Source organism: Canis lupus, chromosome 7 (genome assembly GCF_003254725.2).
Source record: "Canis lupus dingo isolate Sandy chromosome 7, ASM325472v2, whole genome shotgun sequence".
NCBI classification, from domain to species: domain Eukaryota; kingdom Metazoa; phylum Chordata; class Mammalia; order Carnivora; family Canidae; genus Canis; species Canis lupus.
Window position 1 is genome coordinate 24,563,057 of NC_064249.1, and position 19,449 is coordinate 24,582,505.

Consider the following 19,449-nt stretch of genomic DNA (forward strand, 5'->3'; position numbering starts at 1 on the left):
ATGTACAATGAACCTGCTGGTAAATATTTGTTTCTTCCAACATGGATATAACAAAATACCTTAAATTCCATTCAGTAAATAAATAAAACTAAAATGTAAAGAAAAATGGCAAAACATTCCTCAACAATCCTTCCTACTACTGCCAACCTGACAAAAGAAAAATGTTTAAGCATATTTTAATACAATCAGGTAAGGAGGTAAATTCATCTCAGAATTATCCCAACTGCTTGCTAGTTTATCCTTAATCTCAAATGTCTTCATGAATAATTATTCCTGGAAAATGTGCTTTCAGAAATTATTGACATCTTCTATATTTAAAAATATCTGAGTTTAAGCCAAATCTGAGTTTAAACAGATCTGAAAAAATACTATTTTAGGAAACTCTTAAACCCCATGGATTAAGCACATTATAAAATGTAATTTTCTTAAATTGGAATTAGTGATCTTTAAATTATGATGGCAATAAATATGGCAGCCATAGTGAAACAGGACCTACCATATTCTGAATGTTTTCATGTGCCAGGAGCCATGCTGAGCACATAGCCTACATTATCCTGTTTAATCCTCAAATCCAGCCTAACAGGAAGGTACAAGTGTCTGGATTTTTTTGATGAGAAAACTGAGGACTTGGTATATTACTTAGGGCCAAACAGGAAGACAGGATTTCAGTCCAGATTTCATACACTGGTGGGTTATAAAGACTTCCTTCCAACACTACATAACTTTAGAAACGTCTCCACAGGTAAGAGAACCTTCAGTACTACAGCATTATTGTTTGGCTGTCACTTATAACCAAATTGGATAATTACCATTGAATGCAATATAATGAGAATAATGCTTATGCTTTCTATTCTTAAAATACATTAATCTAAAAGAAGAGTAGTTTTAAAATAAGTATTATCATACTACATAAACATATATTAAAATATGTCAAAAGGAAGTGAAGTGGCTTGCCTTCAAGTTGCATGTAAAACATAATAAATTAAAATCTAAACCTAAAACTTGTAGGCTACATTAAGGCTCCCTTCTTTGTTCTCCTTCATCAAAAATTGTTTTTCAATAGGAAATGTATAGAGATCTGATGAAACTTCAACAAAAATTTTTAAAAAGTGAATAAAGACAATGTCAAGGAAATGCTATACCCTAAGGTTTAATTTTGATTACAGACTAAAGTGGCAAGTTTGGGCTTACTAGAATGATGTTTTAATAAAAGCAATTTGTAAGATCAAGGGAAAAGATATCACAAGATATGGAAAGGACTAAAGCAAAAGATTTAGGCAAGGAAAAAAAACTCAGAGAAATTTTGTAAGGATAAGGTACAGACAGAGGTACAAAGATCTGAAAGCTTTTGAGGAAAAAAAAAAGCAGTAGAGCAGAGTGGCTCCAACCCACCTGAGTGTGAATGAACCTCTGCTACTGACTGAGTGACCTTGCATTAATCACCCTTCTTTAGTTTCCTCATCTTTAGGACAAGAATAACAACAGTACCTATCTGAAAGGGGTGTAGTGAGGATTAAATGTTAAAATATATATAAAACAACACAGTATTAAAACTTGACACATAATTATTATTAATTATCATGAGGAAAAGCCAGAAGAGAAAAATGCAATAAACACAACATCAGGTTTCCTCTACAGAATATCTACTGAGTCCCTTCTAATTATATTTACACATTAAACTAAAGAAATAAAAATCTGATTCCCAAATAATGCACACAATGTTGAAGATTCTATTTGTGACAGCTGAAAAGTTAGTAGTATTATGCTTTCTTGAATTTTGTTTTCCTTGAACTGGTCTAAATTTAAAGGCTCATTTCAACTTATCCAAATGTTACTGGCAAATACAGAGCAAGAATTAATATACATTACCTAAACCACAGGAATGTCAAACAATTAAATTTTTATTTCCAAAAAAGCAAACTCTTGTTCTAAGTGAGTGTTTAATTAAACTGAAACAAAGTCTGATTTTGATATATAGAATACTATTTTATTCTTTATTTTAAACCTTTCTTACATGTTTAAAAATATACATGGGTTCAGAACAACCTCAATAAAGTGATGACATTTCTCTTAAAGGACCTCTGAAGTCAAACTACTAGTGTGCAAACACAGCTGGCTTCCAATTTGAAGTCATAGGCACATTTCATTAAATGCATTTCGTAAAACAAAGAAATCAAAATGCTGAGAAGAAAAATACTCAGTAGTTTTATATAAACTTTAAAATATCTGTCAGGCAGGAAACTTATAGTAAAAAAGTAAGATTTGTATGTTTTATCACTCACACCTGCTTTACTACTAATTCCCCAAATGCCACTTTGCTACATCTAAACCCCTGACAATTTATTATACAATTCCAAGTAGCACACTAAAAAATAAGTTAATTTAATCTTTGCGTATGAAAACAGATTACAAAAGAAAATACTGACAGCTCTTACCTGTACTTGATAATTAAGTATATTGTATTCTCAGCAGTACTAAGAATGCAGCTTGGTCTAATATAAATATCTAAATAACAACTACACAAAAGTATTTTTCTCTTCAAAGAAGTTCCTGTATATTTTTTCCAATGTTGATGACTTAAGCAACATTGATCTATATATTGTGCTAAGAAAACATTAGGCACAGATCACATAATATAATTTACATTTTCTTTGTTGTAAAAAATATAGTATATGCAAATGCATATCATACAAATGATTGGTGGACACAACACTAAGCTTCACAGACGTAACACAAAAAGGTTAGTATTTACTCCTAAGGGAGAAAAAAAAGCATGACCTGAAGAGCAATCAATATCTCACTTCTGGGTGAATATTCTATGCTGCACTAGAATTATTTGTGGGTTTTCTTAAAGAAAAACAAAACCTTATTACAGCCAAAAACAAACAAACAAACAAACAAACAACAACAACAAAAAAAAAACGACTTTGGGCACATAGCTAATTGAAAAAGAAACAGATAAAAATGTTTACAAAAGCTATTAAAAATATTTAACACAATATCTCAATCAAGCTATAGATTGCTTTGTTGGAAGGAACAGATAACATTATGATTGCTTTATATAGTAGATTCTTTCATTAGCTAAGACACTTTTGGATTAAGGTACTTTTGGATGCAGATCAAGAAAAAAAAGAGAGAAAAAAAATTGGCTGTCAGAAAGGGGGAACGAGGTTAAGCACAATTTTACCCAGAAGGAAAAAAAATACTATTTCTTTTTGTTTATAGCAGAAATTTTGCACTGTGGATTTTATAAAAACAAAAGGGTTATGTGGCAGGTAATAAAATACAATGCTTACGATGCATCTTTCATGGAGAAACCACTTATGGATTGCAAATTAGTATGTCTAAAAGTATACTTTGATGCAAAAAATTGTATTTGCCACATATATAATATGCAGCATTTTCCCATAAAGGGCAATTTATTTAAGTAATTTCCACAAAGAGTGAGAGAGACAGAGACAGACAGAACGAGAGGCAAAGACAGAGGAGAGAGCTCAGCCAAAGAAGACAGAGATGCCGAGGGGCTTTGCTCATGTCCTGTGGAAGATCGGAGATACTTTTTCCAATACTTTTTTTCATCCTCAGTGCTTAATTTTGCTATTACTGTACATTTATACTCATACACTATAATTATCTCATGAGATCACCCTCTATACATTCTTTTCTCTAGTTTCCCCGCCACGACCACTGTGGAAAAAAGAGGGGGGAAAAAAAAAAAGAAACCTTTAGTCCCTTTATCTCCTAGTCAACTATTTAAGTAAATATTTCTCTAGTGGCAAATCTCCAGATAAATCAAGAATACAATCCAAAACCCCTATCAGATTACATTTCATTTACTATACAGTTCTCTTCAAATGGAGCAGGAATTAGCCCGTTTCCTAGGTTTGGGGTCTCGTGCTTCCTGATCCTTCACACACATACAAGATGTACACATTGTCTCAGATAGTCTTCGGAGGCCTAGCCGAAAAACGCTGTTGGAAAGGCTATAGATTACACAGTTACAAAAACTATTACTTATAGCAAGCCAGGTTGTTAGGAAAGACAGTGTTGGATTGTCCAAGACCCGGGAGCTTTCCAGAAGAAAGTAAATTATATAAGGGAGCCACAGCATGTAAAACACACTGGTTATCCGAAACAAAACCATGGCGTAGCGACGGTCAGGGCTGTGTCCAGTCTCTCCAGAGGCATCCACCTCGTGGCTAGGAAATCGGGCCCTCCGGTCATTTATCTCTTTGGTGTGCTGCCGGCAAATTTTGAAAATGTGGAAGTAAGTGAAGCAGACAACAAAGGCAGCAGGAGCATAAAGTAAACAAACAATAAAACCAGTAAAATAGGCACTGGTGAGCCAAGACATGGCACACCATTCAAAAATGTCACCATGGTACCCTGGTTTCCCCCAGCCGAAAAAGGACGGCAAGAAAATGAGGCAAGAGTAGATCCAGATTAAAATAATGCAAATTCTCAGGCGACAAGGGGTGACCAGTTGATTGTAGGAAAGAGGCTTGGTTATTGCAAGATAGCGATCCACACTTATACAAGCAAGACATGCCATAGAAACACTTTTTAGAACTGAGATGATATATCCAAAAACCTGGCAAGTCAATGACTCATGGATACCTGTGGAGTAGTGAAGAAGTGAGAGAGTAGGAACCAAGCAGCTAACTCCAACGAAAAGATCAGCATATGCCATTGTCTGAATAAAATAGCTGGTAGTATAATGGTGCAAGAGTGGAGCACAGTGAAAGACAAAGATGACTGTTAAATTCCCAGCAATGATTAGAAATGTCAACAAGACAATAACAACGGTCTCAAAGATGCACACATCCACTGCACCGTAGTAGCCAAATCCAAGTGGGCAGGAGTGACGTTCAGACACATTCTCAATGCCACTGCTCACGTTCAGGATGCTCCATTCAGTCCACCTGGATTCATTCATGGCTTGGAATTAAGGAAACGTGTAGCCTTGGCTCCAGCAAGCAGGTGCCCTGTCCAGCATGTGTTAAACTCTGCACAAGAGTGTCTTAGGATCAGCTTCAGTAGACAGTGGCAGTGCTTCTGTCACAGCCGAGCCTCCGAGAGAGTACTCAAGCCTCTTCATCAGCTCAGTGCAGCAGTGACACATCTCAACTTTAGGGGGGAAGAAAGGGAAGTAAGCTAGAAAGGAGGTGAAGAAAGGTCACTGATTAGCTTCCTCCAGTGCTCTCAAACTTTCTGAAGACACAGGCACTTCTAGAGAAAATGGATCACCTTGTACTATAAAAAATTAAATCGGGAAAAAGAAAAGAAAATCAATTGCCAAGGGAAGAAAACCCTTTGTGGGCTGTTTGGTCTCTTCAGAAAGGTTGTTTGTTAGGGATCAAATAAAAGAATGAGAAAAGGAAAAGTCTTAAATTGTCTCGGGTTTCCTGCTTCATCTATCATGAGAAGTGGATTCATATTTTACAATTTAAATAATTAAGATCTAAGATCTAGTTGCAAATCTAAGAAAAAGTTCATTGCAGCAAAGAGTGTCTTTGGGCTCCGTTCAGGGTTTGATGCTGGTAGATCAACTTCATGATCTAATTCTCTCTCATTTCTCAAAAAAGCTAACTCCTTCCCACCACCACTGACACACATACACACAAAGGTTAATTCTAAAAGACTCAGCTGTACTTGGGCACAAAGGAGCAGAACAGAGGTAACAGACTCCAGATTGCCCTATAACTCTCATGAGGAAACAAAAGCATTTCCAATAGGGAAGGTAATATACAATGGGTTAACACCTGACAAAATATGATAAACTTTAAAGTTTTGATTATGCATGCAATTTTTAAGCATTCATATGAAAACAGTTTTAGTCCATTACAATTACTAGTGCTACCACCAATAATGTAATTTATACTTTTTCCTTTTCAAAGGGAAAATAAGTAACTAATCTCAACATCAAAAACAGAAAATAACTTCCATTATCTGATATGCCACCTTCCTTATAATGGAACACAATCATAAAATACATAGCTCAAAGTTATTGCTCACCTTGCAACCATATCTATAACCCACATATATATGTAAATATGAAATTTAGACAACAGAAACTTTCTTATAAACTCTGAGCTTTTTGACTAGAAATACTGCCATTATTCATTACTTAGGTATTTCCACTAGGCTTTGTAGTCTATGTTTCTATATCTCTTCTATTTTCATCAGAGGATTAACACATTCGATGATTACTTTGACTAAATCTTCTGAAAGTGGAAAATTACCTTGTTTGTTATATCTGCAGTTACATAGCAGCCATATGTTACGAAAATGCCTCTTGTATTTCTGTATTCTATTTTGAGCAAGAGCTCAATTAATACAGGGGCCATTAGGTAGGTTTTAAGATGGTCTTATTTTATACCTCTAAAGCATCAAGATGAGTTTAAATCCTAGACTTTGAAATACTGAAAGGCTTGCAGGATAGAATCCATCCAAAAGGCTTCCAAGGTCATTCTGGTATCAGGTTAACATTTGTCAAAAATCTTTTTGAAAGTACAGGTATTTCAGAGTTTCTTGTCTGTCTTTGTTGTCATACCTCTTGAAGAAATAACATGCATTAGAAATAAAACATTTCCTTCAGGAAAAAAGCAGTAGCTTAACAGAAAGCATTCTTCTGAAAGTTATTTTCTCGTGCACCACCAAGTCATTCAGGGAAGTCTTTCTTCTTTTATAATAGCCACAGGATATTCCTCCTTGTACATTCCTAGTTTCACTTATCACAAAATAGTTCTCTTCATACAGGAATAAGGCAATCTTCTCACCTACATTCACTCTTATCAGCTGCTAGGCTGGGTTGCTTGATTCAGAAGTCTGATTTACTGTGATGCAGTTACCAGGATGCTGTCGGTATATTCTTCACAATCTCTCAGTATCACTGCCTCCACCTGAGCCGGAGCCCTGCTCCTCCTCCTCATCCTGAGCTGATGCAGAAGAACTCACCATCAGAAAGGTGACTCGGTCCTCCTGCCCCAATCAACAGCACAGCCAATGGCTACTGCAGCTGAAACTGTCACTAGGTAACAGTTGCCAGGCACATGCAGGCTTATAGACTTACTCGGCAAGCTCCGATCAAGATTGACAAGAGAAGACAATGCAACTGACCGATCCTTATAACATATTAATGGCACATGTGAATCTCTAGAGGCAGCCTCCTTACAGCATTTGTAAAGATTATTACCTATGGACAGGACAGAAAAAAAAAAAAAAAGCACTGGGATATACCTTTAAACCCTGTAGAGAAACTACTATGAGGTACTATGACACTAAAAAGTCAGCAGAAATCTAATGCTCACTGGCAGAAAAAAACATATTAATTATTAAAAATCAGCTAAGTCTTCATGAACTGAAGTGATATGGCTACTATTTTTACTCTCTAAAATACAGTCATATTTTGGTTAATAGAAGTTGTCATTTAATAATTTCTCCAATCCCTGCCACACCCACACCAAACTGCTGAATTTGATGTATTTAACTGTATAAAAAAGCACTGGAACTAACACCTCTATGCTAAAATCTATTTGGGGAAATATTTACCATCAAATGTGAACTCTGAAAAGTAGGCTTTAGAAATAAGTAGAAGGACCATTTATCCCATATGAATTTTAACATTTTTTTTAATCCTCATATGAAAAACACTCAGGATCTAAGAATTCTGTCATTTGGTGATTGAGCCACCCGTACCCAAGTTAGAAGAAAGCAAATTAAGCTCTTTTACCTGATGGAGGTTAAAAACATTTCCATTTATGTTGACTTAACTACAGACAAACATTTTCTATTTTAAGCCTATTTCTTAAGGGGTCAGCACTTTCCCTTAAAGTGACTTAGAACTAATTTACAAATTATTTCAGAATAAGGAAAATTAAGATGAAAATGGAAGATAACTAACATCTGTTGAGCACATTTTGTGTGCCAAGCATTATGCTATGTGCTTTATATACTTTCTTTCTATAAAAATCTTAGATTTTTATGGAATAGGTACCCATCATTATCATTTTCCAAAGGAAGAAGGTGGGTACTAGAAAAGGTAAGTATAACTTGCCTACCAGAGTCCTGAAACTAGCATTGAAACAGGTTCAAAACTGTCACTCCTAACACCATACTGATGAACCCCTCCTTCCCTCTCCTTTCCACTGGTGGCTGCCACTAAGAAAATGTCTAAGAAGAATTACCTTGGATTTTTTTTTTTTTAGATTTTATTTAAATTCAAGTTAGTTAACATACAGTGTATTATTATTTTCAGGGATAGTATTTAGTGATTCATCACTTGCATAAAACACCCAGGATTCATTACATCACATGCCCTCCTTATGCCCATCACCCAGTTACCCCATCCCCCCACCCACCTTCCCTCCAGCACCCTTGTTATTGGAAATAAATGTGTCAAACTAAAGCAATCTAATATTTGAATTTCCTTATGAGATTTTTTTTTCCTCTGTTAAGAGTCTCTTATGGTTTGTCTCCCTCTCTGATTTCATGTTATTTTATCTTTCTTTCCCTTCCCCTATGTTCATCAGTTTTGTTTAAAATAATTTTTAAAGAATAGAAAACCCTATTCTTTCCTCCATGTTGAACTGCCTTACAGGAAAGCCATATTGTTGTTAAAAATCTTCAGAGGTTTAGGTGACATATAGTGCATTTCTCACTACCAGAATAATTTATGAAACAAGTTAGAATAACAATCGTAGAATGAGTACTATGTTGAGGTTTAAAAGTAAATATTTGAATGTAATACATAAGGCCAGAGGATCCTATTTTACAGGGAAGTATTTTGACTTTTAGGGATACCTAAAAGCATTAAAATCAAACAAGATTGGATTTAACTAACAATCTCCTTTATAATAAATATTGAAAATAAAAATTACACTTGATAAATATTCATGAATGTAGATAGATCCCATATTCCATATTAAAGTTAAATACTAAACTTTGCTATAAAAGCATCGAAAAATAAAACATTATCAATTATTAAAGTTATCCGTGTCACCAAAATACAAATAAACCATTTACAAAGATAGACTTTACGTATTTTTAAAAGATCTACTCCTTTCTTTTTTTAAAGATTTTTATTTATTTATTTGAGAAAGAGCATGAGCAGAAGGTGGGGTGGGGAGAAAGAGAAGGAGACGCAGACTCCCTGCTGAGCTGGGCTACATCTCAGGGCCCCCAGGATCATGACCTGAGACAAAGGCAGATGCTTAACTGACTAAGCCACCAAGGTGCCCCAAGACTTTACATATTTTTAAAATAGCTTTGAATGTAGTATTTCCAAAATCAGGGAAATGGCAAAAAACAAAACAAAACAAAACCTCATAGGGAAATTCAAGTACTAGATTGCTTTAGTTTGACACATTTATTTCCAAAAACTATAACTGACAGGGATTTGAGTCCATGAATACTCTAATCCATAATTGTATACACTTCCAAAGATACATGATAAGAGAGAGTTCAAGTAGAGCCTCTGATGCACTAAGCTTCCTACTTTCCTTCTACCAAATTGCAAAAAAACTTCAATGGTTCTAACAAGACAATTCTTTCTTTTCTTTTCTTTTCTTTTTTTAGAGATTGACTAGTTCTATTGGCCCCTAACTTTTCTCCCTTTCCCTTCTTTTTTCTAATCTGATTATAATAGGAACTAATTTATAATGTAAAGTGCAAATAACAAAAAAGCATTAATATCATATATTTACAAAGCACATTACATAAAGCATTCTTTGTTTTTAAATTAGACATAATTCTCTTCATGTTAGGGGTCATTAGGTATTTTATTACTGACATTCTTATTAGAATCATTATCAACAACCTCCCTTTCCTTTCAACTGATGAATGCTGGTCCGGAAATATCGAAGAGGAATTATTATTTGAGATACTTCAGAATTACTTCTAACAGCTAAAACTATAGCTTTATGAGATGACACATCATAGGTATTTGATTTATTTATACCTTAAGTGTGTTTCATATATTCTTTTATATGTATTAGTATTTCATTATTAAACGTCTAAGCATTTCAGGGCCTAAACAGCAAACAAAGTAAGAGAAGGACATGAGTCAGTGGTAAATAAGAGAAACAGTAGGTAATGATGTAATGTAATATTACATGTATATTACAATGTAATATAGCAAAAAATAAACAAATACAGAATAAAGAAAAGGTTTTTTTTAAACATTTAAAAAAGTATAAATAAGGTGTATGCATTCCGAATGTATCTATTTCTTCAAGTACTCTTCCCATCTATTAACTTTTCTCCATCTCCACTGTCACTACTCTCCATGAGCTAGCATTATCTTGTGTGTGGGTTGATGCAGTGGCTTCCAGTGTGGTCTTCCTGAGTTGCCTGGGGCCTTGCTTCACAATGCATTATGCACAAAGATGGAATATTCTTTCCAAAATGCAAGCCAGATGGTATCACTCCCCCTTTAAAATATTTCAGTGGTTTCACGCTGCCCTTAGGATAAAGTCTTAACAGGTCCTATAAAATTTGTCCTCCACATATTTATCCAATCTTACCTCTTTCCTATATTGTTTAGGATTAGCTAAACTGGCTCTACGTCCCCCTATTCCATCCATCCCCTGTCCCACACATAGTTGCTATGTTCTCTACTGCCTCAGGACATCACACTTTTTTAGTTAATTCAGATGGAACCTTCAGAGTTAGTTCAAATATCACTTCCTCACAGATACCTTCCTTGAATTCCTAGATTAGACCATATTCCATACTTATCATAGTTTATAATGATCTATTTCATTCAATTTTGTCTTCCTAACTAGACTGTAAGCCCCATGAGGGGAACAATAACTGTTTTGCTTCTCATTATATCTTAAGTGCCTACTCTACACTGTTGGGCATAAAATTGGAGCTAAACAAGTGTTTAATATAAAGCACATAAAAATAACTTGAAGAGTCTATAAGAAGACAGAAAAACACTAATAACCAGTTTCTGCGAAACTCAGAATATCCAAAGTTCCCTGAAAGCCCCTTAAATGACATACAAGCTTCACAAAAAAGTTATAAAGTATATGACCAAATTGCAGAGGAAGAATAATTATCCTTCTACTAAACTCAAATTAAGGGCAAAATTATTCATCTATACTTTTACCTAAACCCAATTCAATATGAGTATTTGACTAGTGCTTTGAAAAATCCTATCTAGCAGTAGATAATGATTATTTACTTATTTTAAGAATGACAAATGCTACAAAATGCAATATCAATATATTTTAAATGTTACATCAAAGCAACTTGGTCTAAATGCTAAAAAGAATAAACCATCTGAGGTAATACATATTACAATCCACTGACTTAGTGATCTCTCAAGAACAGATAACAAGTTTATATTATTAACTTTATTTCATTATGACAGGTTATTAACACATACAAATATTTAACAAGTGTTAAGTGAGTGGCACTACAGAAGAAAAATTCCTCAACCTGATTAAAAAAGCTCCACGGAAAAATATATAGCTAGTACAATATCTAATGGTGAAAAAGTAAACGCTTTCTTTTTAAGACCGAAAACAAGACAAAGATGTCTGCTCTTACCACTCCCATGCAATTTGTACTGAGGTCCCAGCCAGTGCAATAGGCAAGAAAAAGAAATAGCTAAGACAGACAAGAATAGGAAGATGACTGCATACATAAGAAATACTTTAGGGATGCCTGGGTGGCTCGGCGGTTGAGCATCTGCCTTCAGCTCAGGGTGTGATCCTGAGGTCCCAGGATCCAGTCCCACATCGGGCTCCCTGCATGGAGCCTGCTTCTCCCTCTGCCTATGTCTCTGCCTCTCACTCTTTGTGTCCCTCATGAAAAAATAAATAAAATCTTAAAAAAAAAAAAAAAGAAAAGAAAGAAATACTTCAAAAATCTACCCCAAAGGCCATTAGAACTAATGAGTAAATCTTGTCCAAATACAAGGTCACTACACAAAAATCACTGAATTTCTATATACTTGCAACAAACTATAGTAAATATTTTAAAACAATAAGCCATTTACAGTAGCCTTAAAAAGCAGAAAATAACAATAAATTTAACAGAAGATGTGTAAGCCCTCTACCCTGAAAACTACAAAATTAAAAGGTCCTAAGTATATGGGAGAGATATACCACCTTTATGGATTAGAAGACTCAATACTATTAAGAATGTTAATTTTTCTCAAATTCATCTATGGATTTATTGCTACTTGTAGAACTAAATAGTTAATTCTAAAATTTGTAGGTAAACAAAAAAGGACCTATTTGGTAGCTAAAATAATGTGGGAAAATGATTTTTTAAAAGTTGGAGAACTGTACAACCTGATTTCAAGATTTACTATAAAACCACAGTAATCAAGACTGGCAGAAGGATAAACAAATAAGTCACTAAAAAGAACAGAGTCCAAAAATAAACCCACACTTACCAATTGAATTTTTAAAAACTCTAGAGCAAGTCAAGAGGAAAAGAGAATTTTTTTCAGTAAATGTTACTAGAAAAATCTGGGGAAAAATGAACTTAGACCTCCTCCTCATTCTATACACAAAAATACATTTGAGATAAATCATAGATCTAAACATAAAAATTGAAATTACAAATACATAGCTTCTATAAGAAAACATCCTAGAAGGAGAATATCTTCATGATATGTAAGTAGATAAAGATTTCTTAAGATACAGAAAGCAGTAATTATAGAAGTAAAATGTAATAAAGTATACCTAAAATCAAAAATCTGCTTTTCAAAAGATATTAAGAAAATCAGTAAATCAAAAGGCTAGGAGAAAATATTAGCAAAATATATACCTAACAAAAAATCTGTATCTAAAATGTATAACTGACTTCTACAATTTGTTAGTAAAAATACAAAGAACCCAGTTAAAAATGGGGAAATGCTATCATAGATACTTCACAAAAGAAGATACACAAATGGCCATCAGGAAAATGAAAAAGTGTTCAGATCAATGGTCATCAAGAAAAGACAAAGTAAAATTACAATGAGGTATCACTATATACTACCAGAATGGCTAAAATTAAAACACAGTGATTACTAAATATTGGTAAGAATGCACAACAATTCAAACTCTTATCAATTGCTAGTGGTGATGTAAATGGCTCAACTTCTTTTATATTATTTTTTTCCCACAGTTCTATTAGTTTCAAGTATACAATATAGTGATTCAACAATTCCATACATCATCACCTGACACTCCTCATGGCAACTGCATTCCTTAATCCCTATCACCTATTTAACCCACTCCCCACTTCCTTCCCCTATTGTAACTATCAGTTTGTTTTCTATAATTTAGAGTCTGTTTCTTGATTTGTCTCTCTCCCTCTTTTTTTTCCCTTTGCTTGTTTCTTAAATTCCACACAAGTGAAATCATATGGTATTTGTCTTTCTCTGACTTGTTTCACTAAGCATTATACTCTCTAGCTTCATCCATGTTGTTGCAAATGGGAAGATTTCATTCTTGACAATTGAGCTGCTTCCATAATTTGGTTAAACAATGCTGCTATATACATAGGGAGGCATGTATCCTTTCGAATTCATGTTTTTTTTATTCTTTGTATAAATACCCAGTAATGAAACTTCTGGATGACAGGGTAGTTCTATTTTTAATTTCTTGAGGAACCTCCATACTACTTTCCACAGTGGCTGCACCAGTTTGCATTCCCATCAACAGTGCAAAAGGGCTCCTTTTAAAACTTTTAAACAGTTTGGGAGTTTCTTATAAAATATTAAACAAACCTACGCTATGACTCACCAGTTCCAACCAATCAAAATGAAAACATATATCCACAAAAAACTTATAAAAATGTACACACCAGCTTTACTTTTAATGCCCCAAAACTAAAAACAACCCATTTTTCCATCATCAGGGAAACAGATAAACAAACTGTGGTTATGTCCATAGGATTCTGGAATAGGTGAAACTAATTTCTGATGAAAGAAATTGCCTCCTGGGCAGCCCAGGTGGCTCGGCAGTTTGGGGCCACCTTCCACCCAGGGCGAGAACCTGGGGACCCAGGATCGAGTCCCACGTCGGGCTCCTTGCATGGAGCCTGCTTCTCCCTCTGCTTGTGTCTCTGCCTCTCTCTCTCTCTGTCTCTCGTGAATAAATAAATAAAATCTTTAAAAAAAAAAAAGAAAGAAAGAAATTGCCTCCTGCAGGGTGTGGATGTGTTTGTGTGTGTGTCCTGACCAGCAAGAGGTATTAGGAAATGTTTAGGATGATGGAAACATTGTGTATCTTGATATCTGTAACATACATGCATATATATCAGAACTCATCAAAATGTGACATTTAAGATCTGTGCATTTCACTTACATGTAAATTACAGCCACAAAGAATAATAAAGCTATGACTGTACTTGCATGTTTTAAGTGCTCCATTTCTTTGTAAAAGCACCAAATTAGAGCCCTAAATGACTTGAGTGAATTTTAAGGTGTTGCCAGGAAATCCTATATATTGATGTTTAAAAAGAAAAATACAAGAATCCTCCAAAGCAATGTCCCATCAAGAAGGGAGTTATTATAATGTCTAAAGGAATAGATCATATTGGACAGAATAAGTCCATCTATCCTATGCCTACTTTCACACTCTCTCAACCAGTATACCTGACTCATGGTTCAGTGTTTGTACTCACAGACACAACAGCCCAGATGCGAGTGAGACACTGGGTGAGAAAAGACTTCTTAAATGTCAGTTATACAACACTCTGAGACTGCCCTAGCTAGCTGGGATCTAAGACAACTGGCCAAGAAAGGAAACCCTTTGAGAAATTTCATTATCTTTAGTCAGTCACAAAGGAAAAAACAGAAAGAATAATACTAATTTACATGTATGTTTAACTCTAAGTGGAGGAAACCCTCAAAATATATAATTAAAATCAAATTAATAGGTCAAAAATAGTATGTAGAACAATAAAATAAAACCATGCATAATATGATCTTTCTTTACATTTTTCCCAAGGTAGGCTATTATATTTAATAAATATTTACTAAATGTGAAGACTGGATAAAACTATGACTTGAAGATGCAAACATAGGCTCTAGCATGAGCCAGACTTGGGGGGGCATGCTGGCTGCAGCCCTCATTAACTGTGACACTGTGGGTATGTCATTCTTCTCATGTGTCTCAGTTTCCATATGTAAAATGGACATAACTCCTAGCTTTGAAAGTTGGTTATAAAAACTAGAAATTACAGATGAACCATAAAAAGCACACCACATTCATTCAAAGCTCAGACACTAAAGGTAAGCATATTCTTTACTTTTTAATTATTTCGCAAGAAACTACACTCACAAATAATCTGTTGAGATTAAGAAATTAATAACAACTCTTCCACTTTTCTACTGAATTGCCATCTCCCTCAAAATTTCCTTTAAAAAGTACACTCAAAATAAATACAGTATCTGAAAAAAAATTAAAAAAAAAAAACATTATCTGCACCTAACCATGCATCTTAGGAAATTTATATGATTAGCAACACAGTAATATAAAAATTACCAAAGTTTAGTCTGTAAAAACTTCAGTTTCATAGATGCTGAAATTCCCAGATAATGAGGGTTTCTCTTTTTAAATTTTTAAAATTTTGTTTTGCTTTATGAAATTTTACATTTAAATCTTTATAGGAGGGATGCCTGTGTGGCTCAATGGTTAAGCATCTGCCTTAGGCTCAGGGCATGATCCTGGAATCCCAGGATTGAGTCCCACATTGGGCTCCCTGCATGGAGCCTGTTTCTCCCTCTACCTATGTCTCTGCCTCTCTCTCTATCTGTTATGAATAAATAAAATCTTTAAAAAAATCTGTATAGGATGTATCATCCACTCCTCTGCCTTCCTAAACTGAGAACTCTGAACATAATTAAATTTTGCCTGGTAGGCTGGGATCATCACAGTTAACATCAATGAGAAAACAATCTTATGATGCAATCACAACTTTGTAGCTACTAGATTGCATATACATGTATATATAGGTATAGATATATAGGTTTTATATAGAGAGAGACAGATTTAATTTCCACAAGTGATCAGGCACCTAGAAAAGAATGGAACTCCCATATTTTCTGACCCTATCTCCATAGCAAATAGAGCAGTACTCCTCCTTCCTCTTCTAATTTGTTATCCTTAATTTTCTAAAGGCTTAAGTATCAGAAATTAAGCTTATAAGAATTTTTTTCTCGAAGAGTAAAAGAAATACTATTCTACAAATAAAATGCCATTGCTCAGGCCTGCATTGTCAGTTATTTCTGGATAAGTGAAGTGGTAACTGAGTATGGTAATAGACATGATAAATACACTTAAAAATAACACAAGAGAAAAGGAAATTCCAGGCTTTCTTATATCTTCCATGTAAGAGCTATTCATCAATCATGTTCTTTTCTTATTTTATGAAACAAATCTGGAAACTAAACTGTTTAGTAAGATTTTTACATGAATGAAATCCCATCAAATATTAATACTATGTCACAGAAAGGGTTTTCAGTATAGCCACCTCTTTTAATTTTTGTATAGTAAAAACACAGAGGGAAAAGTTGAACCTTAAAACATCTCCTGCAGAGGTCTGCCAAAATTATACAAAAACAGAATAGACAATTACTGTTGAAATAATAGGTTCACATTATAGGAAAGAAATGTTGATTCAAATTCATTTTTAATTGAAAGAGATTTTTCCCTTATAAAAGAAAATTGCTATTTTTTTAAGATATCTTATTGTTATGGCAACTGAAGTGCTAAAAATAATAAAGAAATATCAAAGTTGTTATAGCAACTAGAATTTTAAAAAGCCATGAAGTGTAAAATAATCAAACCTTTACTTGGCTTGAAACGCAACATCTATGACTCAGTTCTCAAAAGAAAACTTGAAATACTCATACTCTTGTCTTTACAAATTATCTCTAACGTCCAAATTAAAAAACAAAAAAACAAAATTTCGGCCTAACAGTGGAAATATTTTTATATTCCTCATATCCTTCACCATTCTATCCATAATCAACAATGTGTCTCTGATAACCATACAAGTTACCAAACTTCATGAGTAGCAGGAAATGTTGGTTACTCAATAAATGCACATTGAACTAAACTATTCAGAGTTCGGGCAAAATCTGTATTTTCTGGTCTTCTAATGTGCTTCTTCTAATCTTCACTGTTATGCCCCAGAATACACTAAAGGTTGAAAAGATTTCCTCCTAACCCTAACTGCCAAAGTACTATGCCCAGACTCATCCAATTAGAGTTCAACTAAATTCCAATTTTTCTGAAGATCTATTGCATGCTACCTATTATGTGAAGTTCTGGGACCTTTTCTTGTAGAAGTCACAGTCTGGTAGAGAACGAACTAAAATAGGTCAACATCACTGGACTATAAAGTACAATGAAGGGATGTAATAAGACTATCAGGAGAAAGTTCATGAAGGTTCTATAAGCAGTGGTAAGGCCTTAAAAGGATTTAAACCAGGAAGTAAGATAAATTGTTTCCCAGAGTCAGCCAGATGAAGAAATTAAAATTTTAGATTTATATGTTTTGCATTAGATGATGAAGGTTAAGTCTTTATTTTCATAGTTTCGTGTGTTCCTTTCTAATAACTAATAATCAAGATTCAGGTGAGACAAATGCAGTAACAAATGGTGCTAACATAGCACTCCAGTATTTATGCACTGAACAGAACTGACAGGGAACAGACCCCTGTGTATGTTTCCCCATACTCCTCTGCTTTATTTGTACTCTTTTTTTAGTATATTTGTCCCCGAAAAAATAATTGGCTTATTTTAAAAGTGGCTGTGGTTTATCTTGTGAGTTGGTAGAGACATCTTGAGAAGTTCAGTTTGGACTCAGTGAGAAAGTGACCCCTTATTCCCCTATGATACAGAAAGGGAGAGCTGTAGTGTTCGTTGGTGTAAAAAGCCTCCTGTTATCTAGCCTGCAAAATCTGAAACTTCTGCAGAAAGAGGGTATTTAGAAAACCACAAACTCTTCCCTCACCTGCCTTACTCAATAAAGAAGATGACTAGTGATAACCACTACTATTTTGATCCTGAGCCCATTATAATTCTGTTGCCTCTTATTAAAATAAATAACTAGTTTTGTCCTTTAGATAAATGATCTACAATGCCTTGCTTTATTCTTAACCTGTGCTTATTAGTATCATCCAACAAAATCTTATTTTTCCGAATTTTTTTTATCAAAAAAGGAATAAAAGCACTCAAAAACAGAAACTTAATTTCACATAGTTGTATTAAGTGCTTAGATTGTACCTTCAAAAGAAAATTATTCAAGTTAATTTGATCATTATATTTAACACTGTAGTAATTTATATCTACATAATGCCTACATGATTACTTTTATAACAGTTGTTGAAATTCTACTTGTTTATGCTACATATATATACAGGGTCCATATGTCTGTATATATTATATACATTTTATAATATTTCTCAAACTGGGGTCCAAGGAATCTTCAAGAGTATATCCTAGGTGGTCCATGAATATTCTGTAATTTTTTTAATTTTCAATTTTATTTCCACCATAATCTAAAAGTTTTACTAGAAGTAGATTCTGATAATCTGACTGCTATCTCAAAACAAAGTACTGTTATGCAATATTGGTGCCAACATTTGCTGAAGCATTTACTACTGTCTTGGAGCCAATTAGTTCTTAATTTATTGCAGGCTAGGAAAATAATACATAAAGAGATCTAATATGTAAATAATGCATCAAGGAAAGGTCACATCACCTAACACCATACCATACAAATGTTTTCCGAGTGGGTTGGAAAAAGTGTGCTGGGAAAACTGAGTCATCTGAAAGCACATGGCCCCATAAGCATGCCAAACTAAAAAAAAAAAAAAAAAAAAAAAATCGTAGCTCTCAGGATCACAGTCACACTGTGAGCAGCAATTTAGTTTCAGGAAAATAACCTAATTCATAACATTAAATTAATACCATTCTGTATTGTTATTAATACCATAAATGTATATTTTTATTGCTTTTATTAGATTACGATCTCAAGAACTAAAAGCATACAGAGTTTATATCTAATTTTACATCACCACACATTTAGGTAACACTAAAATTATATTTACAGTACATACCAGTGAAGGAGATTGTTAAGGACTTTTCTTCACCATGAAATTTGTGATATATATTTTTTTTGTGATATATTATTCAAAGTTGAAAACTCTGACACATATAGCTGATATTCAAAAGATGTCTTTTAATCATGATGATTAAGTACTCTGGCAATGCAAGTGAAAGAGAGGCAAAGCTAAAGAAAACTATATAACTAGGTTGATAAGAAATGAACAGTTTTTTGGTCTAGAGTGCCCACTAAGCTTATGGAAAATACCCAATTACAAATCATATGAACAGATGGAAAAGAGTTATAAGAAGAATATAATTACCATAAGATGCTCATTTAAACATACCTTTGCTTTTACGTGAAAGCACTAATGGAATGTCTTGA

The 19,449-nt window shown here is 34.0% G+C and overlaps 2 protein-coding genes across 9 annotated transcripts in view; both read right to left on the reverse strand.

Moving 5' to 3' along the window:
- RABGAP1L (RAB GTPase activating protein 1 like) overlaps nucleotides 1–19,449 on the reverse strand; it is a 729,489-nt gene that overhangs the window by 458,505 nt on the left and 251,535 nt on the right. Inside the window, exon 1 of one of the 8 annotated variants that reach the window (XM_035718830.2) lies at nucleotides 6,243–6,379. The exons of the other annotated variants lie outside the window; for them this stretch is intronic. Within the exon in view, the coding sequence (XP_035574723.1) occupies nucleotides 6,243–6,347 (105 nt within the window). The 5' untranslated portion in view covers nucleotides 6,348–6,379. Of the gene's footprint in view, nucleotides 1–6,242; nucleotides 6,380–19,449 lie in introns of those variants that run through there. 8 annotated transcript variants of the gene reach the window in all.
- GPR52 (G protein-coupled receptor 52) lies at nucleotides 1,966–6,381 on the reverse strand. Its single transcript, XM_025430252.3, has 2 exons — nucleotides 6,243–6,381; nucleotides 1,966–5,154 (listed from the first exon to the last, which is right to left on the reverse strand). Exon 2 carries the CDS (start codon nucleotides 4,934–4,936, stop codon nucleotides 3,851–3,853), a length of 1,086 nt encoding a protein of 361 aa, XP_025286037.1. The 5' UTR covers nucleotides 4,937–5,154; nucleotides 6,243–6,381; the 3' UTR covers nucleotides 1,966–3,850.